Below are 26,993 nucleotides of genomic sequence, written 5' to 3'. Positions count from 1 at the left end.
TTTTGGACTCCAGATGGGGGGAAGAGGGAGTAGAATACTTTCTCGCCAGGGAGGGCACCCCGGCCAGTGCGAACAGCTGGGTGCCGGGCTACGCTTTAGACGAACCTCTGCTCAAGGACGAGTTTCATGCCCTCTTCCCACATAGACCTATGCCAGCAGACTTTTTCGACGACTGGCTTTTCACGCCCACGCTTTCGGACAGCACGTTCAGGGGGTTCGACTCGGACGAGGAACCAACACGAGACGTCCGTTCCCCGGAGGGGTCACCCTCGGGATCTGTCTCAGAACCCTCGTATTGGTGGGACGATAGGCCGGAGGAGCAGTTCCGCAGGAAGTGGCTGGACTGTTCCGGCCGCGCAACGCCGCCTGGAGGAAGTGCGGGAGAGACGGACATGGACATTTTCGGTGACGACCCTGGTTTCGAGCACGGCGGCACAGAGATGGAAGAGGAGGTGACTGTCGTCAACGAGAGCAGAGAGGAAGACCCGGAAGAGTTCCGATGGAGGCCTGCCACGGGAAGCGACCGATATCCAACGTTCGTCCCTTTGCAACAGCAGCCCCCAGCTCCAGCACCGGAAGGAGGGGAGGGGGGACTGGGGGGCTTCGAGGGGGGGATGGATGTCAGGGGTTTAGGTGCAGAGGCACGGGCAAGGGAGGAAACAGAGAGCGAAGGGGAGGAGACAGAGGAAAGGATGAGTGATGACGACGACCCGAGATCTCCCAGTCTTTCCAGTGAATCAGAGGATTCACAGAAAGGAGCACCAGTGGCCAGGGCAAGGGGGGAGTCTAGGGAGGCACCCCAGGAAGATAGAGCCAGAGGAGACTCAGGGGGAAGCAGCTGGGAATCGGGACCAGCGTCACCGCCAGGAAGCAGGGAAGAGGAAAGGAGCCAGGGGGGAAGCGCTGGCAGCTCACCACAGGAGGGAGGGCAGGAGTCAGGAGTGGCCACACCTCCATCGGGGAGCGAAGAAACGGTTAAGAGGAAAGTGGAAGGTTGGGCGCGCGCGCCAAGTTCAAATGCAGAGGAAGGCGGCGCAGTGAGCAGCCCCGAAAGGGAACCAGGTCCTAAAGCCCGGCGCAAGGAGGCAGAAGGGTCCGGGTCAGCGTCAGAAGAATCCCGGAAGGAAGAAGCCCCAGGGGGTAGAGGGACCCAGAGGAGGACAGTCAGGAGGAAAAGGTGGAGCAAGGCTAGGATATTAAGTTGGTGCGCACGGGGCGGAGACTCAGACGGAGCCTCGCCGATCTAGCTAGTAGACGTAGAGTTGCAGACAGCAGCGTGGGAATGGAAACTGTAATTCAATAAAGACTTTTACTTAATGACCGCTGGCTAGCGTGATCCTCTGTGAGCTAGGATCTTGAAGCAGCTCTGACAAATAATAATAATAATAATAATAATAATAATAATAATAATAATAATAATAATAACAACCCATTAATTTACACTTGTTGTCGTTGTTGTTGTTGTTACTACTACTAGGGCAAATTTGTCTCTAATAATAATAATAATAATAACCCATTAATTTACACTTATTGTTGTTGTTGTTGTTGTTGTTACTACTACTAGGGCAAATTTGTCTCTAATAATAATAATAATAACCCATTAATTTACACTTATTGTTGTTGTTGTTACTACTACTAGGGCAAATTTGTCTCTAATAATAATAACAACAACAACAACAACAACAACAAACAACAACAGTAACAACAATAACAATAATAATAATGATAATAAGGATAGGGCAGCCTAGAACTTCAGTAAATTTGCCTCTTGAGGAAATCCCTCCTCCTCCTCGTTATCGTTACCGCCAACGACCCAGAGGATGTCGCGTAATTCTCCCGGTTAATTTCGAGCCTGACCCAAAGGAAAACCACCACACACGCCATGCCAAACCGGGTTCCGCGCCGGTGCCGCCCCCCCGCCGCGGTGCCCCACACACGCCACGCGTGAGGTGCCGGGTTCGAGAGCCTTGGCAAAGCGAGTGGCTGGGTTCGGAACCTGTGCGAAAACGAGGCGGCTTGATCTAGAACCTGCGCGAAAACTAGGCAGCTTGATCTAGAACCTTTGCAAAATCGAGCGGCTTGGTTTAGATTCTTTGCGAGAACGAAGATCCTGATCTAGAACCTTTGCGAAATCGAGCGGCTGGGTTTAGATCCTTTGTGAGAGCCAAGATCATGATCTAGAACCCTCGCAAAGCGACTGGCTTGGTTTGAGACCTGTGCGAAAACTAGTGGTTTGATCTAGAACCTTTGCCAAACTGATGGCTTGATCCGGAACCTTTGCGAAATCGAGCGGCTTGGTTTAGATCCGTTGCGAGAGCTAAGATCCTGACCTAGAACCTTCGCGAAATCGAGCGGATTGGTTTAGATCCTTTGCGGGAACTAATATCCTGCTCTAGAACCTCCGCAAAGCGACTGGCTTGGTTTGAGACCTGCGCGAAAACTAGTGGTTTGATCTAGAACATGCGTGAAACTAGGAGTTTGATCTAGAACCTTCGCAAAATGGATGGCTTGGTTTACATCATTTGCGAGAGCTAAGATCCTGGTCTAGAACCTCCGCAAAGCGACTGGCTTGGTTTGAGACCTGCGCGAAAACTAGTGGTTCGATCTAGAACACGCGTGAAACTAGGAGTTTGATCTAGAACCTTCGCAAAATGGATGGCTTGGTTTACATCATTTGCGAGAGCTAAGATCCTGGTCTAGAACCTTCACAAAGCGACTGGCTTGGTTTGAGACCTGTGCGATAATTAGTGGTTTGATCTAGAACATGCGTGAGACTAGGGGTTTGATCTAGAACCTTTGCAAAATGAATGGCTTGGTTTGGTTCCTCTGCAATAACAGTCCGATCTAGAATCTGAGCAAAATGCCTGGCTTGGCTTAGATCCTTTGCAAAAAAAACTACTTGCCTGCTCTAGAACCATCGCAAACCTAGCAGTTTGATTTGGAACCTTTGCAAAATGACTAGTCTAGAACCCTTGCAAACTGGTGGTTTGATCTAGAACCCTCGCAAAACTAGCGGTTCAGTTTGGAAGCTTTGCAAAGCTGAGGGTTCGATCTGGAACCTTCGCAAAACGACTGGCCTGGTTTAGAACCCGCGCAAAAACCTAACAGCTTGATCTAGATCCTTTTGAGAAACAGCCGGTTTTGATCTAGAACTTTTTTTTCAAAGCTGGTGGTTTGATCTAGAACCTTCGCAAAGCGACCGGCCTGGTTCGGAACCATTGCAAAGTGATTGGACCAGTTTAGAAGCTGTGCAAAAAAACCCCTAACTGTTTGATCTAGAACCTTTGCCAAACTCAGTCCGCAACCGTTGCAAAATGACTGGTTTGGTTTAGAACCTTTTGCAAGAGCAGATGGTTCGATCCAAAACCCGCACAAAAAACCAATGCTCTTATCAATAACCCTCGCGAAACTGGTTTGATCTAGAACACTCAGAAAACGAATGGCTCGGTTCGCAACCATCACAAAAATGACTGGTTTGGTCTAGAACCTTTTGCAAGAGCAGATGGCTTGATCCAGAACCCACACACAAATCACAATGGTCTGATCAAGAACCCTCACGAAACTGGTGGCTTGATCTGGAACCTTCGCAAAACGAATGGCTCAGTTCGCAACCATTGCAAAACGACTGGTTTGGTTTAGAACTTTTCACGAGAGCAGATGGCTCGATCTAGGACCCGCTCAAAACCTAAATGTTCTGATCTAGAACCCCACGGAACTGGCGGTCTGATCTAGAACATTCACAAAACGAGTGGCTCACCTTGCGACAGTTCGGTCTAGAACCCTTCTGCGATAACAGATGGTTCAGTCTGGAACCTGACAGTGTGCTCTAGAACCCCGTGAAACTGGCGGTTTGATCTAGAACCTTCGCAAAACGAATGGCTCAGTTCGCAGTGGTTTGGTTTAGAACCTTTCCACAAGAACAGATGGTTCGATACAAAACCCGCCCAAAAACCCAGTCGACTGATCTAGAACCCTCGCGAGACTGGTGGTTTGATCTAGAACCCTGACAAAATGAATGGCTCGGTTCGCAACGGTTTGGTCCAGAACCCTTCCGCAAGAGCAGATGGTCCGACACAAAACCCAATGGTCCGATCTAGAACACTCTCGGAACTGGCGGCCCGATCTTGAACCTTCGCAAAACGAACGGCTTGGTTCGCATCGGCTTGGTCTAGTACCTTTCCGCAAGAGCAGATGGCTCGATCTAAAACCCGCCCAAAAACGTTTGACGGTCTGATCTAGAACCCTCGCAAAACTGGTGGTTCAATCTAAAACCTTCGTAAAACGAATGGCTCGGCTTGCAACGGTTTGGTCTAGAACCTTTCCACAAGAGCAGATGGTCCGACACAAAACCCAATGGTCCAATCTAGAACACTCGCGGAACTGGCGGCCCGATCTTGAACCTTCGCAAAACGAAGGGCTCGGTTCTAGAACCCGCACAAAGCCTAAATGGTCCAATCTAGAACCCCGCAAACCTGTCGGCTTGATCTAGAGCCTTTGCGAGACGAGCGGCTTGATCTATAACCCCCTTCCTGTCCGTCCGCCCCCCAAGCTGTGTGAGCGTTAGTCCGGCGTCACAAAAAAAAGCCAGCCTGGGAAATTAATTAGGAACGTGCCGTTTTTGGGGGTGGGAAAAGCCGGAAAACCACCAAATTAATTTTGAATAAATTTAAATAAATTAACATAAATTAACATAAATTAAAATAAAAAGGATAGAGTGAGAAAAGGGGAAAGAAAAGAGGAATGAAACCTTCCGGAAAGATCTTCCCCGACTTGGTACTGAAAGACGCGAATGACTCGCCGGTAGGCAATGCTAGGCGGAGGAAAGAAATGTGGGGTGAAATTCGGGGTGAAATTCAGGGTGAAATTGAGGGTGAAATTCGGGGTGAAATGCGGGGTGAAATTGGGGGTGAAATTCAGGGTGAAATTGGGGGTGAAATGTGGGGTGAAATTCAGGGTTTCTGGGGGGCGGGGCAGACAGGATGAGGGGCGGAGCTAAGCGGAGGGGCGGGGCAAGGGAGGCGGGGCAATAATGAGGTCAGAGGGGCAATTATCTAGGTCAGTGGGGCAATAATGAGGTCAGTGGGGCAATTATCTAGGTCAGTGGGGCAATTATCTAGGTCAATGGGGCAATATCTAGGGCAATGGGGCAATATCTAGGTCAAGGGGGCAATAGCTGGGTAGGCGGGGCAATAATTATTGTAAGGAGGGCAATAGCTAGGCAGGTGGGGCAATATCTAGGGCAATGGGGCAATATCTAGGTCAATGCCTGGGCAGACGGGGCAATAACTATGCAGGTGGGGCAATATCTGTTCAGGTTCTGTTAATTGATTTTGTGGGAACTTGCAGATTCTGGCTTCACACAATTAACTCAAGGCAGTGTCAATTTACTCTTGGCAGAAAGCCAAGGTCTGCTTGACCTAGAAACTACTTACTCTGATTGGTTAACGACCAGCACTCAACTCTGTTATCTGGGAATGCTAGCACAGTTTGGTGTTAGGTGTGTTAGGAGTTAGAGGTGCTGTGTATGGTTATGAGAGAGAGAAAGAAAGATAGGATTTATTTGCTTTGTTTTGTATGCAGAAACTCTGCTGGTTTTATTTTTCCTTTTAATAAATCCTGTAAATAGTTATTCTGAGTCTAGCTGACTAGTCATTTCCACCTCAACTAGCTTCTTCGCTGTGCAGGAAAACTCTGCTACGTTTGGGCTAAAGCCAATAGGGCTATGCCTGACACTTCAAAGTTCCATGAATATCTAGGTCAATGGGGCAATTATCTAGGTCAATGGGGCAATACCTCTGCAGGCGGGGCAATAGCAAAGGAAAGGCCTACGCAAATGGGGCAATACCTGGGCAGGTGGGGCAATAACTATGCAGGCGGGGCAATATCTAGGTCAATGGGGCAATTATCTAGGTCAATGGGGCAATACCTGGGCATGTGGGGCAAGACCTAGGGAAATACCTATGCAGATGGGGCAATAAGTATGCAGGTGGGGCAATACCTGTGTAGACGGGGCAATTACTATACAGGTGGGGCAATATCTAGGTCAATGGGGCAATACCACTGCAGGCGGGGCAATTCCGAGGTCAATGGGGCAATACCTCCGCAGGTGGGGCAATTCCTAGGTCAATGGGGCAATACCTGGGCAGGTGGGGCAATTCCTAGGTCAATGGGGCAATACCTCCGCAGGCGGGGCAATACCTAGGTAATGGGGCAATATCTAGGTCAATGGGGCAATACCTGCGCAGGTGGGGCAATAACTATGGAGGTGGGGCAATAACGGAGCCAGGTGGGGCAATATCTAGGTCAATGGGGCAATACCACTGCAGGCGGGGCAATTCCGAGGTCAATGGGGCAATACCTCCGCAGGTGGGGCAATTCCTAGGTCAATGGGGCACTACCTGGGCAGGTGGGGCAATTCCTAGGTCAATGGGGCAATACCTAGGTAATGGGGCAATATCTAGGTCAATGGGGCAATATCTAGGGCAATGGGGCAATTATCTAGGGCAATGGGGCAATATCTAGGGCAACGAGGCAATTATCTAGGTCAATGGGGCAATACCTATGCAGATAGGGCAATAATGGAGCCAAGCGGGGCAATAACGGAGGCAGGTGGGGCAATATCTAGGTCAATGAGGCAATACCTAGGTCAATGCGGCAATTATCTAGGTCGATGGGGCAATATCTAGGTCGATGGGGCAATACCTAGATCAATGGGGCAATACCTGGGCATGTGGGGCAATTACTACGCAGACGGGGCAATAACTATGTAAATAGATATGCAAATGGGGCAATACCTGGGCATGTGGGGCAATTACTATGCAGACGGGGCAATACCTATGTAAATTGCTATGCAAATGGGGCAATTACTATGCAGATGGGGCAATATCTCTGTGCGTGGGGCAATAGCTATGTAAATTGCTATGCAAATGGGGCAATACCTGGGCATGTGGGGCAATTACTAGGCAAACGGGGCAATAAGTATGTAAATAGATATGCAAATGGGGCAATACCTGGGCATGTGGGGCAATTACTAGGCCGACGGGGCAATAAGTATGTAAATAGATGTGCAAATGGGGCAATTACTATGCAGATGGGGGAATACCTGGGCATGTGGGGCAATTACTATGCAGATGGTGCGATAACTATGTAAATAGATATGCAAATGGGGCAACACCTGGGCATGTGGGGCAATTACTAGGCAGACGGGGCAATAAGTATGTAAATAGCTATGCCAATGGGGCAATACCTGGGCATGTGGGGCAATTACTAGGCAGACGGGGCAATAAGTATGTAAATAGCTATGCCGATGGGGCAATACCTGGGCATGTGGGGCAATTACTAGGCAGACGGGGCAATAAGTATGTAAATAGCTATGCCGATGGGGCAATACCTGGGCATGTGGGGCAATAACTATGTAAATAGCTATGCAAATGGGGCAATTACTATGCAGATGGGGCAATGAGTATGTAAATTGCTATGCCAATGGGGCAATACTTGGGCATGTGGGGCAATATCTAGGGAAAGAGCTATGCCAATGGGGCAATACCTGGGCATGTGGGGCAATTACTAGGCAGACGGGGCAATAAGTATGTAAATAGCTATGCGAATGGGGCAATACCTGGGCATGTGGGGCAATAACTATGTAAATAGCTATGCAAATGGGACAATTACTATGCAGACGGGGCAATTACTACGCAGACGGGGCAATATCTGCACGTGGGGCAATAGCTATGTAAATTGCTATGCAAATGGGGCAATTACTATGCAAATGGGGCAATACCTGGGCATGTGGGGCAATTACTAGGCAGACGGGGCAATAAGTTTGTAAATAGCTATGCCAATGGGGCAATACCTGGGCATGTGGGGCAATAACTATGTAAATAGCTATGCAAATGGGGCAATTACTATGCAGACGGGGCAATGAGTATGTAAATTGCTATGCCAATGGGGCAATACTTGGGCATGTGGGGCAATATCTAGGGAAAGAGCTATGCCAATGGGGCAATGCCTGGGCATGTGGGGCAATTACTAGGCAGACGGGGCAATACCTGGGCATGTGGGGCAATTACTACGCAGATGGGGCAATGAGTATGTAAATAGCTATGCCAATGGGGCAATACCTGGGCATGTGGGGCAATTACTAGGCAGACGGGGCAGTAAGTATGTAAATAGCTATGCAAATGGGGCAATTACTATGCAGATGGGGCAATTACTACACAGATGGGGCAATGAGTATGTAAATAGCTATGCCAATGGGGCAATGAGTAGATCTAGATCAAGGGAAGTAATAGTGCCACTGTATTCTGCTCTGGTCAGACCTCACCTGGAGTACTGTGTCCAGTTCTGGGCACCACAATTCAAGAAGGACACTGACAAACTGGAACGTGTCCAGAGGAGGGCAACCAAAATGGTCAAAGGCCTGGAAACGATGCCTTATGAGGAACGGCTAAGGGAGCTGGGCATGTTTAGCCTGGAGAAGAGGAGGTTAAGGGGTGATATGATAGCCATGTTCAAGTATATAAAAGGATGTCACATAGAGGAGGGAGAAAGGTTGTTTTCTGCTGCTCCAGAGAAGCGGACACGGAGCAATGGATCCAAACTACAAGAAAGAAGATTCCACCTAAACATTAGGAAGAACTTCCTGACAGTAAGAGCTGTTCGACAGTGGAATTTGCTGCCAAGGAGTGTGGTGGAGTCTCCTACTTTGGAGGTCTTTAAGCAGAGGCTTGACAACCATATGTCAGGAGTGCTCTGATGGTGTTTCCTGCTTGGCAGGGGGTTGGACTCGATGGCCCTCGTGGTCTCTTCCAACTCTATGATTCTATGATTCTATGATTCTATGAAATTGCTATGCCAATGGGGCAATACTTGGGCATGTGGGGCAATATCTAGGGAAAGAGCTATGCCAATGGGGCAATACCTGGGCATTGCAGATGGGGCAATTACTACGCAGACAGGGCAATTACTCAGGCTCCAGACTCCGACGTCACGAGCAAAGCGGCTTTGGGGAGGAGAGCAAGGAGTATTTGGTACTCACCCGTCGAGTAGGTAGGTCCTGGCCGAGGGTTCGAGTAGCAGGGAGTAACGTTCCGGGGGGGAGAGGAGAGAAAGAAAAGGAACATTAGCCAAGGGTTGACGGAAATAACAACAGTAGTAGTAGTAGTAGTAGCAGAAGAAGAAGAGTATAGTAGTAGTGTAGTAGTAGTGTAGTAGTGGTGGTACAGTAGTGTAGTGGTATAGTAGTGTAGTGGTAGTATGGTGGTGGTAGTAGTATAGTATAGTATAGTATAGTATAGTATAGTATAGTATAGTATAGTATAGTATAGTATAGTATAGTAGTAGTGTAGTAGTAGTAGTATAGTGGTAGTGTAGTAGTGGTGGTGGTATAGTAGTGTAGTAGTATAGTAGTTGTATAGTAGTGTAGTGGTAGTATGGTAGTGTCAGGGGTTTAGGAGCAGAGGCAAGGGCAAGGGAGGAAACAGAGAGCGAAGGGGAGGAGGCAGAGGAAAGGATGAGTGATGACGACGACCCGAGATCTCCGAGTCTTTCCAGTGAATCAGAGGATTCACAGAAAGGAGCACCAGTGGCCAGGGCAAGGGGGGAGTCTAGGGGGGCACCCCAGGAAGATAGAGCCAGAGGGGACTCAGAGGAGAGCAGTTGGAAATCGGGACCAGCGTCACTGCCAGAGAGCAGGGAAGAGGAAGGGAGCCAGGGGGCAAGCGCTGGCAGCTCACCACAGGAGGGAGGGCATGAGTCAGGAGTGGCCACACCTCCATCGGGGAGCGAAGAAACGGTTAAGCGGAAAGTGGAAGGTTGGGCGCGCGCGCCAAGTTCAAATGCAGAGGAAGGCGGCGCAGTAAGCAGCCCAGAAAGGGAGCCAGGTCCTAAAGCCCGGCGCAAGGAGACAGGAGGGTCCGGGTCAGCGTCAGAAGAATCCTGGAAGGAAGAAACCCCGGGGGGTAGAGGGACCCAGAGGAGGACAGTCAGGCGGAAAAGGTGGAGCCGGACTAGGATATTAAGTTGGTGCGCACGGGGCGGAGACTCAGACGGAGCTTCGCCGATCTAGCTACTAGACGTAGAGTTGCATGCAGCAGCTTGAAAATGGAAACTGTAACTCAATAAAGACTTTTAATTAATGATCGCTGGCTAGCGTGATCCTCTGTGAGCTAGGATCTTCGAGCAGCTCTGACAGTAAGCTCCGTCTCTCAAGTGTGGGCATCTACAGCCTCGAGGAGGGGAGAGAAGCAGGTGCCTACCAGCGAGCTCACGAACGGCAGCCGACATGACGGCTGAGGAGCAAATAGCGGAACTCAGAGAAGCAGTGTCACAACTGAATGCAGCGGCTCTCGCATCCAGGAAGAGAGAGGAGGAGGCAGCTGCCGCCTGCAGGGATCTCCAGGTCAGGTTAGACGTGCTTACAAAGCAGACACCCAGACAGGAGGGAATTGGGTTGGCGAGACGAACAGGCGGTCTGGTCTCTCACTTCGATGGGAACCTGCAACAGTATCCCAACTTTAGAGCAGATGTACTGTGCGCACTGCAACTGCTGAATAAAGACTTTAGAGATGAGCAAGAGAAAGTGGGATTCATCATGTCCCATTTGCATGGGGATGCTAAAGCATGGCTACGCAATCTATGGAGAGATAAGGATCCGGCACTCCAAGATGCGGATGCCTTTATTAAAGCGATGGATGGGTGTTTTTTATCAAGCATTGACGTGGATCTTGCCCGGAAGGAGGTGCATGGGCTAAGACAAGGGAGGGCCAGCGTCAGGCAGTACCATGCCCGCTTTTTCGCCTTGGTCAGTGCCCTGGAATGGGACAGAGATTCGGCCCCTGTGAGAGACCTCTTTTGGGAGGGGCTGCACAGCTCGATTAAAGATGAAATCGCGAGGGGGGAGAGACCCCGGACCACCCAGGAGGTCGTTCAGAGGGCACTGGCAGTGGGGGTGCGGCTGGAAGACCGTCCGTGGAGCAGGGACGAAGGGCGTGGAGGGCGCGAACCAGCCAGGGGCTCCTCCTTCCTTCCCAGAGAAGCAGCGCGTGCGCAATCCACGCCTCCGCCAGGAGGAGGAGCGGAACCTATGGAGGTTGGAGGTGCAAGGGCTCAGTCAGCAACCAGAGCCCTAGCACCGGCAGCAGTGAAAGCGAAGCCTCCTAGAGGGAACAGGAAGTGTTACGTCTGTGAGGAGCCAGGGCACATGGCGAAAGAGTGTCCCCAGCGGCCCCACAAGCTCACTGCAGCCTCAGCAATGGTGACTGCAGCGACGCAGCAAGGAGGACCACAGCAGGGAAACGACGCAGTCTGGCTGGAGGAAGAGGCACTGGGGCCCAGCCAGACGTGTTAGTGACGCAGTCCCCAGAGATTTTACAGCCCGTGAACCCCCTCCCGCCCAAACCAGTAGTGAGGCTCACCGCATCGCTCCAGCTGCCCAATGGAATCACCATGGACGTGCCAATCACAGTGGACTCGGGCAGCAATGCGGACTTTATAGGGCAGGACTTTGTCGACAAACACGCTATACAGTTGCTGCCTGCCACGCTGCCCCTGCAGGTTGTCACGGTGGATGGCAGGGAGCTGCTCGGGGGGCAAGTGGTGAAACAGACGCCACCGATGGTGATGCGACTTGGGAATCACAAAGAAGTCATCAGCTTCAATGTCACTCAACTATCGGATACGCCCATTGTATTGGGAATGAGTTGGCTGGACAAGCACAGCCCAACGCTAGCTTGGTACCAGAGGCAGCTGATCTTCGGCTCTTCCTTTTGTGCTGAACACTGCATCGTGCCCCGGCAGGAAGGGGAGGAAGAGGAGTCACAGCTGTTGCTAGGCACGCTGCAAGCGATTCTCCACAAGTACGCAGAATTTTTGGAGGTTTTCTGCGAAAAGGAGGCGGACAGGCTACCCCCTCACAGACCATATGACTGCAAAATTGACCTGCTGCCGGGGGCGGCGCTGCCTAAAGGGAAACTGTATTCCATGTCAGAGGACGAACTGCAAGAACTCAAGGAGTTCATAGATCATAATTTGGAGCGCGGTTTCATCCGAGAGTCCAAGGCAGCGGGGGGCAGTCCTGTATTCTTTGTTAAAAAGCGAGACACGCCCCAAAAAAGACTGGTCGTGGACTATCGCATTTTGAACAGTGTGACCAAGCCATCGGACTTCCCCATGCCCCGAATCGACGACCTCCTAGCGAAGGTGCGGAAGGGAAAAGTGTTCACCAAGTTAGACCTGCGAGGGGCGTACAACCTCATTCGCATGCGGGAAGGAGATGAGTGGAAGACGGCCATGTTCACGCCACTGGGGACCTACGAATATAGAGTTATGCCTTTTGGATTGCAAAATGGCTCCCACGTTTTTCAAGCTTTCATGCATCACGTGTTGGCGGGACTTCTCTACAAGACGTGCGTCTGTTTCTTAGATGACATCCTGATCTTTTCGGAATCGCAGCAGGAGCATGACAGACACGTCAAGGAAGTGCTGAGCAGGCTAAAGCAACATAGGCTCTACGCCAAGCTGGAGAAGTGCCAATTTGACGTGACGGAGGTGGACTTTCTGGGCTACAAGCTGTCTGACAAGGGGCTCGCCATGGATAGCGCCAAGGTTCGAGCGGTGTTGGATTGGAAGAGTCCACGCAACCGGAAGGAGGTCCAACGGTTTGTCGGCTTTGCGAACTTCTATCGCAAGTTTATCAAGGGCCAGACAGCAGACAGCGGCCATCACAGACACGCTTAGCTCCAAGAAAAAGAAGTTCATTTGGACAGAGCAGGCGGAGCAGTCCTTTCAGGCGCTCAAGCGTCTCTTCGCGTCGGAAGAGCAGCTGCTTCATGTCAACCCCAGCAGGCCGATGAGGGTGGAGACAGACGCCTCGGACAGAGCCGTGGGGGCGGTCCTGCTGCAGAAGGACCAGCAGGGGGTGTGGCGACCTGGAGCGTTTTACTCCAGGAAGCTCAGCAAGTCCGAGCAGAACTACACCATCTGGGACAGGGAGTTGCTGGCCATTCATGCAGCGTTCAAAGCGTGGAGGCACTTCCTGATCGGCGCCAAGCACACGGTGCAGGTTTGCACGGATCACAAGAATCTGGAGCACTGGCGCACGGCACAGTTCCTAAACCAGAGGCAGATACGTTGGGCTGAGTTCTTTGCGAACTTCGACTTCCGCATAGAGTATGTCCCGGGGGACACTAACATCATGGCGGACGCCCTCTCCCGTAAGCCACAGTATCTGGAGGACGCAACGCCGGCGGCCGCCATGCACATCTTCGCACCAACAGTATGGGCGTGCGCCGCGGCCACAGTGGACCTGGAGGCGGTGCGACGAGCGTTGCAGGATGACTCCTTCGCGCAAGCAAAGATGGCAGAGGTGCAAAGGGGCAAGGCTGCGGCCGACGGTTTCCAGCTACGAGATGGATTGCTCATCCGTAAAGGGGCCATCTACGTGCCGGGAGACGACCTTCGCGCCAAGGTGCTGCAGCAGCTGCACGACGCGCCCACTGCAGGGCACTTTGGCAAGGAGAAGACGGTGGAATTAGTCGCCAGGGATTTCTGGTGGCCCGGAATGAGAGGGGAGGTTGCAGACTACGTGGCGAGGTGTGACACCTGCCAGAGGGCCAAGCCAGTGCACAGACCGCCGGCCGGACTGTTGGAACCGCTGCAAACTCCGGTCGAACCATGGGAGAGGGTGGCTCTGGACTTTGTCACAGATCTGCCCAGCTCGAGGGGCAAGACGGCTGTGCTGGTGGTGGTCGACTTGTTCTCCAAGATGGCACATTTCATTCCGTGTGCGAAGGTGGCCACGGCGGAGCAAACCGCCAAACTGTTCATAGACCACGTGTTCAAGGTTCACGGTCTGCCACGGTCTATTCTGTCCGACCGGGGGCGGCAGTTCATCTCGAATTTCTGGCAGAAGCTGATGGGCTTCCTGAACGTCAAGATCAACCTGGCGTCGGCGAGACACCCGCAGACCAACGGGCAAGCGGAGCGGGTCAATGCCATCATGCAGCAGTACCTGAGATGTTATGCAAATCAACAGCCTGCGACGTGGGTGGATTACCTGCCGCTTGCCGAGTTCGCCTACAACAACACGAAGCACGTGTCCACGGGGGTCATGCCGTTCTTCGCCAACAACGGGAGGCACCCCAGAACCTTCCCGGGACTGGAAAGAATGGGGGAGGGGGAGCCGCAGACAGCAGATGCGTTCGCGTCGGAGCTGCAGGAAGTCCACGATCAGCTGAGGCGCCACCTGGAGCTGGCCAAACATGCATACAAGGTACAAGCGGACAAGCACAGAAGGGTTGGCGAAGAGATCCATGTGGGAGACTGGGTCTGGTTAGCAGCCCACGCAGTGCCGACCAGGTCGTTGGCCAAGAAGAAACTAGGGCATAAGCAACTGGGGCCCTACCAAGTCGAAGAGCAGGTCAACCCGGTGGCTTTCAGGCTGGCGCTTCCGGAGGGCTCCAGAATGCATCCGGTGTTCCACAGATCGGTGCTCACTCCCTACAAGGCACCGCACAGGTTCCAGGAACCCGGAACGGCGCCGAGTCCGGTCAGAGACAGAACAGGGCACGCGGGAGTGGCACAGAAGGAGCGCATCAACGAAGTCACGGAGATTTTGGACTCCAGATGGGGGGAAGAGGGGGTAGAATACTTTCTCGCCAAGGAGGGCGCCCCGGCCAGTGCGAACAGCTGGGTGCCGGGCTACGCCTTGGACGAACCTCTACTCAAAGACGAGTTTCATGCCCTCTTCCCACATAGACCTATGCCAGCAGACTTTTTCGACGACTGGCTTTTCACGCCCACGCTTTCGGCCAGCACTTTCCGGGGGTTCGACTCGGACGAGGACCCGACACAAGACGTCCGTTCCCCGGAGGGGTCGCCCTCGGGATCTGCATCAGAACCCTCGTATTGGTGGGACGATAGACCAGAGGAGCAGTTCCGCAGAAAGTGGCTGGAATGCCCAGGACGAGCAACGCCGCCAGGAGGAAGTGAGGGAGAGACGGACATGGACGTTTTCGGGGACGACCCTGGTTTCGAGCACGGCGGCACAGAGATGGAAGCGGAGGTGACCGTCGTCGACGAGCGCAGGGAGGAAGACCCGGGAGACTTCAGATGGAGGCCCACCACGGGAAGCGAACGGTATCCGACGTTCGTCCCTCTGCCGCAGCAGCACCCAGCTCCCGCACCGGAAGGAGGGGAGGGGGGAACGGGGGGCTTCGAGGGGGGATGGATGTCAGGGGTTCAGGAGCAGAGGCAAGGGCAAGGGAGGAAACAGAGAGCGAGGGGGAGGAAGCAGAAGAAAAGATGAGTGATGACGACGACCCGAGATCTCCGAGTCTTTCCAGTGAATCAGAGGATTCACAGAAAGGAGCACCAGTGGCCAGGGCAAGGGGGGAGTCTAGGGGGGCACCCCAGGAAGATAGAGCCAGAGGGGACTCAGAGGAGAGCAGTTGGAAATCGGGACCAGCATCACCGCCAGGGAGCAGGGAAGAGGAAGGGAGCCAGGGGGCAAGCGCTGGCAGCTCACCACAGGAGGGAGGGCATGAGTCAGGAGTGGCCACACCTCCATCGGGGAGCGAAGAAACGGTTAAGCGGAAAGTGGAAGGTTGGGCGCGCGCGCCAAGTTCAAATGCAGAGGAAGGCGGCGCAGTAAGCAGCCCGGAAAGGGAACCAGGTCCTAAAGCCCGGCGCAAGGAGGCAGGAGGGTCCGGGTCAGCGTCAGAAGAATCCCGGAAGGAAGAAACCCCGGGGGGTAGAGGGACCCAGAGGAGGACAGTCAGGCGGAAAAGGTGGAGCCGGACTAGGATATTAAGTTGGTGCGCACGGGGCGGAGACTCAGACGGAGCTTCGCCGATCTAGCTACTAGACGTAGAGTTGCATGCAGCAGCTTGAAAATGGAAACTGTAACTCAATAAAGACTTTTAATTAATGATCGCTGGCTAGCGTGATCCTCTGTGAGCTAGGATCTTCGAGCAGCTCTGACAGGTAGTAATAGTGTTGTAGTAGTAGTGTGGTAGTAGTAGTATAGTGGCAGTGTAGTAGCAGTGTAGTAGTATAGTAGTATAGTAGTATAGCAGTAGTATAGTAGTAGTATAGTGGTATAGTAGTATAGTAGTATAGCTACTGCTACTACTACTACTATCAGTACTCCACGCAAAAATACTAATCAATCGAGCGGCGGCAGCTGGTTTCCTGGATCCACTGATGATGATGATGATGATGATGATGATGATGATTACTACCACTATTACTACTACTGCCACTGCCACTACTACTACTACTGCCACTACTACTGCTATCAGTACTCCACGCAAAAATACTAATCAATCGAGCACCTGGTTTCCTGCATCCACTGGTGATGATGATTACTACTACCACTATTACTATTACTACTACTACTACTACTGCCACCACCACTACTGCCACCACCACCACCACCACTACTACTACTATGAGTACTCCACGCAAAAATACTAATCAATCGAGCGGCGACACCTGCTTTCCTGGATCCACTGATGGTGGTGATGATTACTACCACTATTACTACTACTGCCACTACCACTACTACCACTACTACCACTAGTAGTAGCAGCAGCAGCAGTACTCCACGCAAAAATACTAATAAATCGAGCGGCGGCACCTGGTTTCCTGGATCCACTGATGATTGATGATGATGATGATGATGATTACTACCACTATTACTACTACTGCCACTACTACTACTACTATCAGTACTCCACGCACCTGGTTTCCTGGATCCACTGGTGGAAGGCGTTGGCGTGCTGGGCAAACTCCTGGCGCAGCTTGTCGTTCTCCTCCTGGCGCCGCTGCTCCTTCTGCAGTTCCAGCTCCCGCTCCTGGGGGGGTAATTAAGGACAATTATCCAATTATCGGAATCATTATCCAATTATCGGAATTATTACCCAGTTATCGGAATCGTTATCCAAAGAATGATCCAATCGGGTCTCTTCTCGCAAACCCAGCGGAAGAACCGGATTTGGTGGGGATCCGTTTCAATGGTGGGGTATAGAGGATTAATACTACTACTAATAATGCTAATAATGCTAATAATAATAATAATAATAATGCTAATAATGCTAATAATAATAATAATAATAATAATAATAAAAAGGATTAATAATATTAATAATACTACTACTACCACCACCACTAATAATAGTAATAGTAGTAGTAGTAGTAGTAGTAATAATAATAATAATAATAATAATAATAATAATAATAATAATAATAATAATAATAATAATGTTATTATTGTTGTTATTCAATGATGATTTGCAAACAGCCGTTTGAGGATCTGCTCACAATTGGAATGAAGCCTAGAACTTTCCAGAACCTCCCAGAACGCTCTAGAACTTTCGACAGGGAAGGGGATTTGGGGATCCCAGTGGAGATCCACTACCTTGAAGATCTTCTGGAGGTTGCGGCTTCATGGAGCCTGGAACTTTCCAGAACCTTCCAGAACAGCCTAGAACTTTCGACGGGGAAGGGGATTGGGGGATCCCCGGGGAGATCCACTACCTAGAACTTTCGACAGGGAAGGGGATCCCGGGGGAGATCCACTACCTTGAAGATCTTCTGGAGGTTGCAGCTTCATGGAGCCTGGAACTTTCCAGAACCTTCCAGAACAGCCTAGAACTTTCGACGGGGAAGGGGATTGGGGGATTCCCGGGGAGATCCACTACCTAGAACTTTCAACAGGGAAGGGGATCCCGGGGGAGATCCACTACCTTGAAGATCTTCTGGAGGTTGCGGCTTCATGGAGCCTGGAACTTTCCAGAACCTTCCAGAACAGCCTAGAACTTTCGACGGGGAAGGGGATAGGGGGATCCCCGGGGAGATCCACTGCCTAGAACTTTCGACAGCCTATAACTTTCGACAGGGAAGGGGATCTGGGGATTCCCAGGGAGATCCACGATCTTTATTATTTTCTGGAGGTTGTGCCAGGTCTAGAACCTTCCAGAACTGTCCAGAACAGTCTGGAATCTCCGACAGGGAAGGGGATTGGGGGGCCCTGGGGGAGATCCACTACCTTGATGATCTTCTGGAAGTTGCACCAGGTCTACAACCTTCCAGAACTGTCTAGAACAGTCCTGAACCTCCATAGAAGCTTCCGGAACTTTCTAAAACAGCCTAGAATGTGGGATCCACTACCTTGATGATCTTCTGCAGGTTCCGCCAAAACAGCCTCTAACTTTTGGCAGGGAAGGGGATCCTGGGGAGTCTAGAACCTTCCAGAACAGCCTAGAATGTGGGATCCACTACCTTGACGATCTTCTGCAGGTTCCACCAAAACAGCCTCTAACTTTCGACAGGGAAGGGGATCCTGGGGAGTCTAGAACCTTCCAGAACAGCCTAGAATGTGGGATCCACTAACCTTGATGATCTTCTGCAGGTTCTGCCAGGTCTTTTCCAGATTTTGGAGGTTCCACCAGGTCTAGAACCTTTTAGAACTCTCCAAAACTTTCCATAACAGTCTAGAACCTTTAACAAGAAAGGGGATCTGGGGTGATCCACTACCTTGATGATCTTCTGGAGGTTCCGCCAGCCACCCAGAAGGGAACCTAGAACCTTCCAGAACCATCCCAAAACTTTCCAGAACAGCCTAGAATGTGGGATCCACTCACCTTGACGATCTTCTGCAGGTTCTGCCAAAACAGCCTCTAACTTTCTACAGGGAAGGGGATCCCAGGGGATCCTGGGGAGTCGAGAACCTACCAGTGTATGGGTTCGAGGCCACCGGAACCTACCCAGAATCTAGAACCTTCCAGAACCTTCTGAAACTTTATAGAACGGCCTCTAGCTTTTCAATTTGGGGATCCCCGGGGAGATCCACTACCTTGATCATCTTCTGCAGATTCCGCCAAAACAGCCTCTACCTTTTGACAGGGAAGGGGATCCTGGAGGTCTAGAACAGCCTAGAACAGCCTTCCAAAACAGCCTAGAATGTGTGATCCGCTAACCTTGATGATCTTCTGCAGGTTCTGCCAGGTCTCTTCCAGCTTCTGGAGGTTCCACCAGGTCTAGAATCTTCTAGAACTTTCCAAAACTCTCCAAAACTTTCGAGAACGGCCTAGAACTTTCAACCTGGATGGGGATCTGGGGCGATCCGCTACCTTGATGATCTTCTGCAGGTTCCGCCAGGTCTCCTCCAGCGCCTCCATGGTGAACCAAGTGTAGGGGTTGGAAGCTACCCGGAAGCTCCGGATCTGCCGCTCCAGCTCGGCCAATTGGTTGAAGTCGGCCTGGGCGGAGCTTAGGGAGGCGCGGAATGACCCTTTCGTGGAGCCTAGAACCTTTCGGAACTTTCCGGAGCTTTCCGGAACTAGAATGTCCGACAGGGAAGGGGATTTGGGGTGTCTGTTGCGGGAACGTTCCAGAACCTCGGCTCTGCAGAGTCTAGAACCCCCCAGAACTTCCCAGAACAGTCTAGAACTTACAACAGGGAAGGGGATCTGGGGATTCCGGGAAGTCTGGAACCTTCCATAACTTTCTAGAACAGTCCGGAACTTTCAACAGGGAAGGGGATTCATGGGGAGTCTAGAACCTCCTAGAACCTTCTGAAACTTTCCAGAACTTTCCATTTGGGAATTCCCGGGGAGATCCACTACCTTGATGATCTTCTGGAGGTTCTGCCAGGTTTCCTCATGTACAGGTTCGAGGCCACCGGGAAAGGAACCTAGAACCGTCCAGAACCTCTGGAACTTTCTAGAACAGCCTAGAACTTCTGACAGGGAATGGGATTGGGGGATCCCCAGGGAGATCCACTACCTTTATGATCTTCTGGAGGCTCCGCCAGGTCTATAACTTTCCAGAACCTGGGTATTCCCGGGAGTCTAGAACCTTCTCAAACTCTCCAGAACTTCCTAGAACAGCCTAGAACCTCCGACAGGGAAGGGGATCTGGGGATCCACCACCTTGGTGATCTTCTGGAGGTTCCGCCAGCCACCCAAAAGGGAACCTAGAACCTTCCAGAACCTTCCAGAAACTTTCCAGAACAGCCTAGAATGTGGGATCCACTAACCTTGATGATCTTCTGCAGGTTCCGCCAGCCTCCCAGAAGGGAACCTAGAACCTTCCAGAACCTTCCCAAAACTTTCCACAACAGCCTAGAATGTGGGATCCACTAACCTTGGTGATCTTCTGCAGGTTCCGCCAAAACAGCCTCAAACTTTCGACAGGGAAGGGGATCCTGGGGGTCTAGAACCTTCCAGAACAGCCGAGAATGTGGGATCCACTAACCTTGATGATCTCCTGCAGGTTCCGCCAAAACAGCCTCTAACTTTTGACAGGGAAAGGGATCCTGGGGGATCTAGAACCTTCCAGAACAGCCTAGAATGTGGGATCCACTACCTTGATGAGCTTCTGCAGGTTCCGCCAGGTCTAGAACCTTCTAGAACTTTCCGAAACTTTCCAGAACTTTCCAGAACAGTATAGAACCTTTAACCAGGATGATCTTCTGGATGTTCCGCCAGGTCTAGAACTTCCCAGAACCCGGGTATTCCCGGGAGTCTAGAACCTTCCATAACTTTACCTTAATGAGCTTCTGGAGGTTCCACCAGGTCTAGAACCTTCTAGAACTTTCCAAAACTTTCCAGAACAGTCTAGAACCTTTAACAAGGATGGGGATCTGGGGATCCACCACCTTGGTGATCTTTTACAGGTTCCGCCAGCCTCTCAGAAGGGAACCTAGAACCTTCCAGAACCTTCCTGAAACTTTCCAGAACAGCCTAGAATGTGGGATCCACTACCTTGATGATCTTCTACAGGTTCCGCCAGCCTCCCAGAAGGGAACCTAGAACCTTCCAGAACCTTCCTGAAACTTCCTAGAACAGCCTAGAATGTGGGATCCACTCACCTTGACGATCTTCTGCAGGTTCCGCCAAAACAGGCTCTAACTTTCGACAGGGAAGGGGATCCCAGGGGATCCTGGGGAGTCGAGAACCTTCCAGTGTATGGGTTCGAGGCCACCGGAACCTACCCAGAATCTAGAACCGTCCAGAACCTTCTGAAACTTTATAGAACGGCCTCTAACATTTCAATTTGGGGATCCCCGGGGGAGATCCACTCACCTTGATGATCTTCTGCAGGTTCCGCCAGGTCTCCTCCAGCGCCTCCATGGTGAACCAAGTGTAGGGGTTGGAAGCCACCCGGAAGCTCCGGATCTGCCGCTCCAGCTCGGCCAATTGGTTGAAGTCGGCCTGGGCGGAGCTTAGGGAGGCGCGGAAGGCGTCATGCGCCTCCCTCAGGGCCCGGATCTCCTCCAGCGAGTTGCAGCGGACGGGATCCGTGAGATCCTCCTCGGCGTTCTCGAACCAGCTGTTGAAGGCGGAGGCCTTCTTGGCGAAGGTGAGGAAGAGATCTTCCACCTGGGAAGGGGAGGGGAATAAGGAGAATAATAAGATTAATCAATGATTAATAATAATACTAATAATAATAATAATAATAATAATAATAATAATAATAATAATAATAAACTAATAATTGATGCTGATAATAACAGTATGAAATAATAATGATGATAATAATAATAAATGATGCTGATCTGATGATGATGATAATAATAATAATAATTGATGCTGATAGTAATAATAGCAATAATAATAATAATAATAATAATAATAGTAGTAGTAGTAGTAGTAGTAGAATTGATGATGATAGTAATAATAATACTGCTAATAATGATAATCATCATCATCATCTTCATCATGATAATAATGATGATGATGATGATAATAATAATGATGAATATTTCCTTTGCCCCCTTTTTCTCCCCACGGAAGCCCCGCCCACCTTCCGGAAGCTTCTTCTATTTCCTATGGGTCCCACCTTGCCCCCTTTTTCTCCCCACTGAAGCCCCGCCCCCTTTCCATTTCCTGTGGGTCCCAACCTGCCCCTTTTCCTCCCCACTGAAGCCCCGCCCACAACCTGCCCCCTTTCTCTGCCCCACGGAAGCCCCGCCCACCTTCAGGAAGCGTTCCCGAGCTTCCAGGCGCTTCTTCTCTTTCCTATGGGTCCTACCCCCTTTTTTCTATGGGTCCTGCCCCCTTTTTCTCCCCACGGAAGCCCCGCCCACCTTCCAGAAGCGTTCCTGAGCTTCCAGCAGCTTCTTCTATGGGTCCCGACCTGCCCCCTTTCCCTCCCCATTGAAGCCCCACCCCTTTTCCTCCCCACGGGAGCCCCGCCCCCTTTCCATTTCCTATGGGTCCCAACCTGCCCCCTTTCCCTCCCCACTGAAGCCCCACCCCCTTTTCATTTCCTATGGGTCCCAGCCTGCCCCACTGAAGCTCCACCAACCTTCCGGAAGCTACTTCTATTCCCTATGGGTCCCGACCTGCCCCCTTTTTCTCCCCACTGAAGCCCCGCCCACAGCCTGCCCCTTTTCCTCCCCACTGAAGCCCCTCCCACAACCTGCCTCCTTTCTCTGCCCCACGGAAGCCCCGCCCACCTTCCGGAAGCGCTCCTGAGCTTCCAGGCACTTCTCTTTCCTATGGGTCCTACCCCCTTTTTTCTATGGGTCCTGCCCCCTTTTTCTCCCCACGGAAGCCCCGCCCACCTTCCGGAAGCGTTCCTGAGCTTCCAGGAGCTTCTTCTATGGGTCCAGACCTGCCCCCTTTCCCCCCCCACTGAAGCCCCACCTCTTTTCCTCCCCACGGAAGCCCCACCCCCTTTTCATTTCATATGGGTCCCAACCTGCCCCCTTTCCCTCCCCACTGAAGCCCCACCTCTTTTCCTCCCCACGGAAGCCCCACCCCTTTTCATTTCCTATGGGTCCCAACCTGCCCACCTTCCGGAAGCGTTCCCGAGCCCCGCCCACCTTCCGGAAGCTTTCAGAAGCTTCTCCTTCTCTTTCCTATGGGTCCCAACCTGCCCCCTTTCTCCCCCCTGCCCCACGGAAGCCCCGCCCACCTTCCGGAAGCTCTCCTCCTCCCCGTACTATGGGCCCCAGCCTGCCCCACGGAAGCCCCACCCACCTTCCGGAAGCGCTCCCGGGCTTCCAGGCGCTTCTATTTCCTATGGGTCCTGCCCCCTTTTTTCTATGGGTCCTGCCCCCTTTCCCTCTTCTCCCCTGCCCCACGGAAGCCCCGCCCACCTTCCGGAAGTGCTCCTGAGCTTCCAGGCGCTTCTTCTATTTCCTATGGGTCCTACCCCCTTTTTTCTATGGGTCCTGCCCCCTTTCCCTCCCCCCTGCCCCACGGAAGCCCCGCCCACCTTCCGGAAGTGCTCCTGGGCTTCCAGCAGCTTCTTCTTCCGGGAGGCGGAGCCGGCCAGCAATTGGTTCCAGCGCTTCGTCAGGGAGGCGTGTCTGGCCTCGATGGCTTTCGATTGGACGTGGCGGGCGGCCAATAGCTGCTCTTTCAGGGCGGTGATGTTGGAGATCCCTTCCTGCTGGAAGGCCTGCAGGCCGGCGTCAAAGGTCTCCTGGTTGGGGGGCAGAAAATGTGGGGCTGGGGTCAGGATGGTGTGGGGAGAATTCCATGGGGTTTGAATTGTGTGGGGCAAGCTCCGCCCACCCAGATTGAGGGGTCAGGGGTTGGAATCCTGTGGGGCAGGAAGCTCTGCCCACCCGGATCGGGGTCAGGGGAGCGAAGGTTTCCTGGTTGGGGGGCAGAAAAGGGGAGTGAAGGTTTCCTAGTTGGGGGGCAGAGAAAGTGGGGCAGGGGTTAGGATGGTGTGGGGCAGGAGGCTCCGCCCACCCGGATCAAGGGGTCCGGCTCCGCCCACACGGATTGAGGGAGGAGCGTCAGGGTCAGGGTTTCCTGGTTGGGGGGCAGAAAAAGTGGGGCAGGGGTTAGGATGGTGTGGGGTGCAGGTTGGAATTCTGTGGGGCCAATTCTGTGGGGCGCGGGTTGGAATTCCTTGGGGCGCGGGCTCAAAAGGCTGGCGTCAAAGGTTTCCTGGTTGGGGGGCAGAAGTGGGGCAGGGGTTCAAATTCTGTGGGGCAGGAAGCTGTGAACAGCGGGATTAAGGCGTCAAAGGTTTCCTGGTTGGGGGGCAGAGAAAGTGGGGCAGGGGTTAGGATGGTGTGGGGCGTGGGTTGGAATTCTGTGGGGCCCGTTCTGTGGGGCGGGAGGCTCTGAAGAGCGGGGTGGGATTCTGTGGGGCAGGAAGCTCCGCCCAGCGGGATTGAGGGATTAGGGGGTTGAATTCTCTGGGGCAAGAAGCTCCACCCACCCGGATTGAGGGGTTAGGGGTTCGGATGGTGTGGGGCGGGAGGCTCCGCCCATCGGGATTGAGGGGCAGGGGGTGGAGTGGTGTGGGGCAGGAAGCTCGGCCCACCCTGCCAGATTGGGGTCAGGGTCAGGCGTCGAAGGTTTCCTGGTTGGGGGGCAGAGAAAGTGGGGCAGGGGTCAGGATGGTGTGGGGCGGGAGGCTCTGAAGAGCGGGGTGGGGTTCTGTGGGGCAGGAAGCTCCGCCCACCCGGATTGAGAGGTCAGATCCCTTCCTGCTGGAAGGCCTGCAGGCCGGCGTCAAAGGTCTCCTGGTTGGGGGGCAGAAGAAGTGGGGCAGGGGTTGGAATTCTGTGGGACGCGGGTTCGGATTACGTGGGGAGAATTCTGTGGGGCGCGGGTTGGAATTCTGTGGGGCGCGGGTTGGAATTGTGTGGGGCGGGAGGCTCCGCCCACCCGGATCAAGAGGTCCGGCTCCGCCCACACGGATTGAGGGAAGAGAGTCCAGGTTTCCTGGTTGGGGGGCAGAAAAAGTGGGGCAGGGGTTCAAATTCTGTGGGGCGCGGGTTCGTGTTGTGTGGGGAGAATTCTGTGGGGCGCGGGTTGGAATTCTGTGGGGCCAATCGTGTGGGGCGCGGGTTCATGTTGTGTGGGGATAATTCTGTGTGGCGCGGGTTGGAATTCCTTGGGGCGCGGGTTCAACAGGCCGGCGTCAAAGTTTTCCTGGTTGGGGGGCAGAAAATGTGGAGCAGGGGTTAGGATGGTGTGGGGCGGGAGGCTCTGAAGAGCGGGGTGGAATTCTGTGGGGCAGGAAGCTCTACCCACCCGGATCGGGGTCAGGGGATCGAAGGTTTCCTGGTTGGGGGGCAGAGAAAGTGGGGCGCGGGTTGGAATTCTGTGGGGAGAATTCTGTGGGGCTCGGGTTGGAATTCTGGGGGGCGCGGGTTGGAATTCCTTGGGCGCGGGTTGGAATTCTGTGGGGCCCATTGTATGGGGCGCGGGTTGGAATTCCTTGGGCGTGGGTTCGTATTGTGTGGGGAGAATTCTGTGGGGCGCGGGTTGGAATTCTGTGGGGTCAATTCTGTGGGGCGCGGGTTGGAATTCCTTGGGCGCGGGTTGGGATTATGTGGGGCCAATTCTGTGGGGCGCGGGTTGGAATTCTGTGGGGAGAATTCTGTGGGGCGCGGGTTGGAATTCTGTGGGGAGAATTGTGTGGGGCGCGGGTTTGTACTGTGTGGGGCAATTTCTGTGGGGCACGGGTTGGAATTCCTTGGGGCGCGGGTTCAAAAGGCCGGCGTCAAAGGTTTACTGGTTGGGGGGCAGAGAAAGTGGGGCAGGGGTTAGGATGGTGTGGGGCGTGGGTTGGAATTCTGTGGGGCCAATTCTGTGGGGCGCGGATTGGAATTCCTTGGGCGCGGGTTGGGATTCCTTGGGGCGTGGGTTCAAAAGGCCGGCACCAAAGGTTTCCTGGTTGGGGGGCAGAAAATGTGGGGCAGGGGTTAGGATGGTGTGGGGCGGGAGGCTCTGAAGAGCGGGATGGAATTCTGTGGGGCAGGAAGCTCTGCCTACCCGTATCGGGGTCAGGGGAGCGGAGGTTTCCTGGTTGGGGGGCAGAGAAGTGGGGCAAGGGTTCGGGAAGCTCCACCCACCTACCCAGATTAGGGGCAAGAAGCTCGGCCCACCTGGTTTGAATTCCGTGGGGCAAGAAGCTCCAGCCACCCTGATTTCCTGGGTTGGGGGAGAAAATGTGGGGCGCGGTTTTGGACTGTGTGGGGCGCGGGTTGGAATTCTGTGGGGCCACCCTTCAGGGGAGGGGTCAGGGGTTGAAGGTTTCCTGGTTGGGGGGCAGAAATAGTGGGGCAGGGGTTAGGATGGTGTGGGGCGCGGGTTGGAATTCTGTGGGGCCAATTCTGTGGGGCGCAGGTTCGAATTCAGTGGGGCGAATGAATTATGTGCCCAGCCGGATTGAGGGGTCGGGTTGGAGTGGTGTGGGGCAGGAAGCCCCACCCACACAGGTTGGGGTCAGGGGTTGGAATCCTGTGGAGGCCGGCGTCAAAGGTTTCCTGGTTGGGGGGCAGAAAATGTGGGGCAGGGGTTAGGATGGCGGGGCGCGGGTTGGAATTGTGTGGGGCGGGAGGCTCCGCCCACACGGATCAAGGGGTCCGGCTCCGCCCACACGGATTGAGGGAGGAGAGTCCGGGTTTCCTGGTTGGGGGGCAGAAAAAGTGGGGCAGAGGTTCAAATTCTGTGGGGCGCGGGTTCGTGTTGTGTGGGGAGAATTCTGTGGGGCGCGGGTTGGAATTCTGTGGGGCCAATCGTGTGGGGCGCGGGTTCATGTTGTGTGGGGAGAATTCTGTGGGGCACGGGTTGGAATTCCTTGGGGCGCGGGTTCAAAAGGCCAGCGTCAAAGGTTTCCTGGGTGGGGGGCAGAAAATGTGGGGCAGGGGTTCAAATTCTGTGGGGCGTGGGTTGGAATTCTGTGGGGAGAATTCTGTGGGGCGCGGGTTGGGATTAAGTGGGGAGAATTCTGTGGGGCACGGGTTCGTGTTGTGTGGGGAGAATTCTGTGGGGGGCGGGTTGGAATTCTGTGGGGCCAATTCTGTGGGGCGCGGGTTAAATTCCTTGGGCGTGGGTTTGGATTACGTGGGGAGAATTCTGTGGGGCGCGGGTTCGTGTTGTGTGGGGAGAATTCTGTGGGGCGCAGGTTGGAATTCTGTGGGGCCAATTCTGTGGGGTGCGGGTTGGAATTCCTTGGGCACGGGTTTGTATTATGTGGGGAGAATTCTGTGAGGCGCGGGTTGGAATTCT

The 26,993-nt window shown here is 53.1% G+C and overlaps 1 protein-coding gene, 1 long non-coding RNA gene and 1 pseudogene across 3 annotated transcripts in view; 1 reads left to right on the top strand and 2 right to left on the bottom strand.

Moving 5' to 3' along the window:
• The window catches only part of LOC308578205 (protein CIMAP1C-like), a 797,869-nt pseudogene that overhangs the window by 231,212 nt on the left and 539,664 nt on the right, over positions 1 to 26,993 (bottom strand). The window lies entirely within an intron of this gene.
• LOC308578125 (spectrin alpha chain, non-erythrocytic 1-like) overlaps positions 1 to 26,993 on the bottom strand; it is a gene marked incomplete at its 5' end in the record, with an annotated part of 102,216 nt that overhangs the window by 12,292 nt on the left and 62,931 nt on the right. The window contains 6 exons of the mRNA XM_081178389.1: positions 9,038 to 9,055; positions 16,741 to 16,853; positions 19,131 to 19,413; positions 20,586 to 20,659; positions 21,087 to 21,383; positions 23,227 to 23,436. Of these exons, the coding sequence (XP_081034515.1) occupies positions 9,038 to 9,055; positions 16,741 to 16,853; positions 19,131 to 19,413; positions 20,586 to 20,659; positions 21,087 to 21,383; positions 23,227 to 23,436 (995 nt within the window). The remainder of the gene's footprint in view (positions 1 to 9,037; positions 9,056 to 16,740; positions 16,854 to 19,130; positions 19,414 to 20,585; positions 20,660 to 21,086; positions 21,384 to 23,226; positions 23,437 to 26,993) is intronic.
• Positions 24,938 to 26,907, top strand: LOC308578032. The gene is made up of 3 exons (XR_014003824.1): positions 24,938 to 25,020; positions 26,422 to 26,443; positions 26,890 to 26,907. It is a non-coding gene; the product is annotated as an uncharacterized lncRNA (long non-coding RNA).

The sequence above is a fragment of the Podarcis bocagei genome, assembly GCF_964188305.1.
Source record: "Podarcis bocagei genome assembly, chromosome: W".
NCBI classification, from domain to species: domain Eukaryota; kingdom Metazoa; phylum Chordata; class Lepidosauria; order Squamata; family Lacertidae; genus Podarcis; species Podarcis bocagei.
The sequence above is the reverse complement of the archived record's forward strand: the minus strand, read 5'-3'. Positions and strand labels throughout refer to the sequence as shown.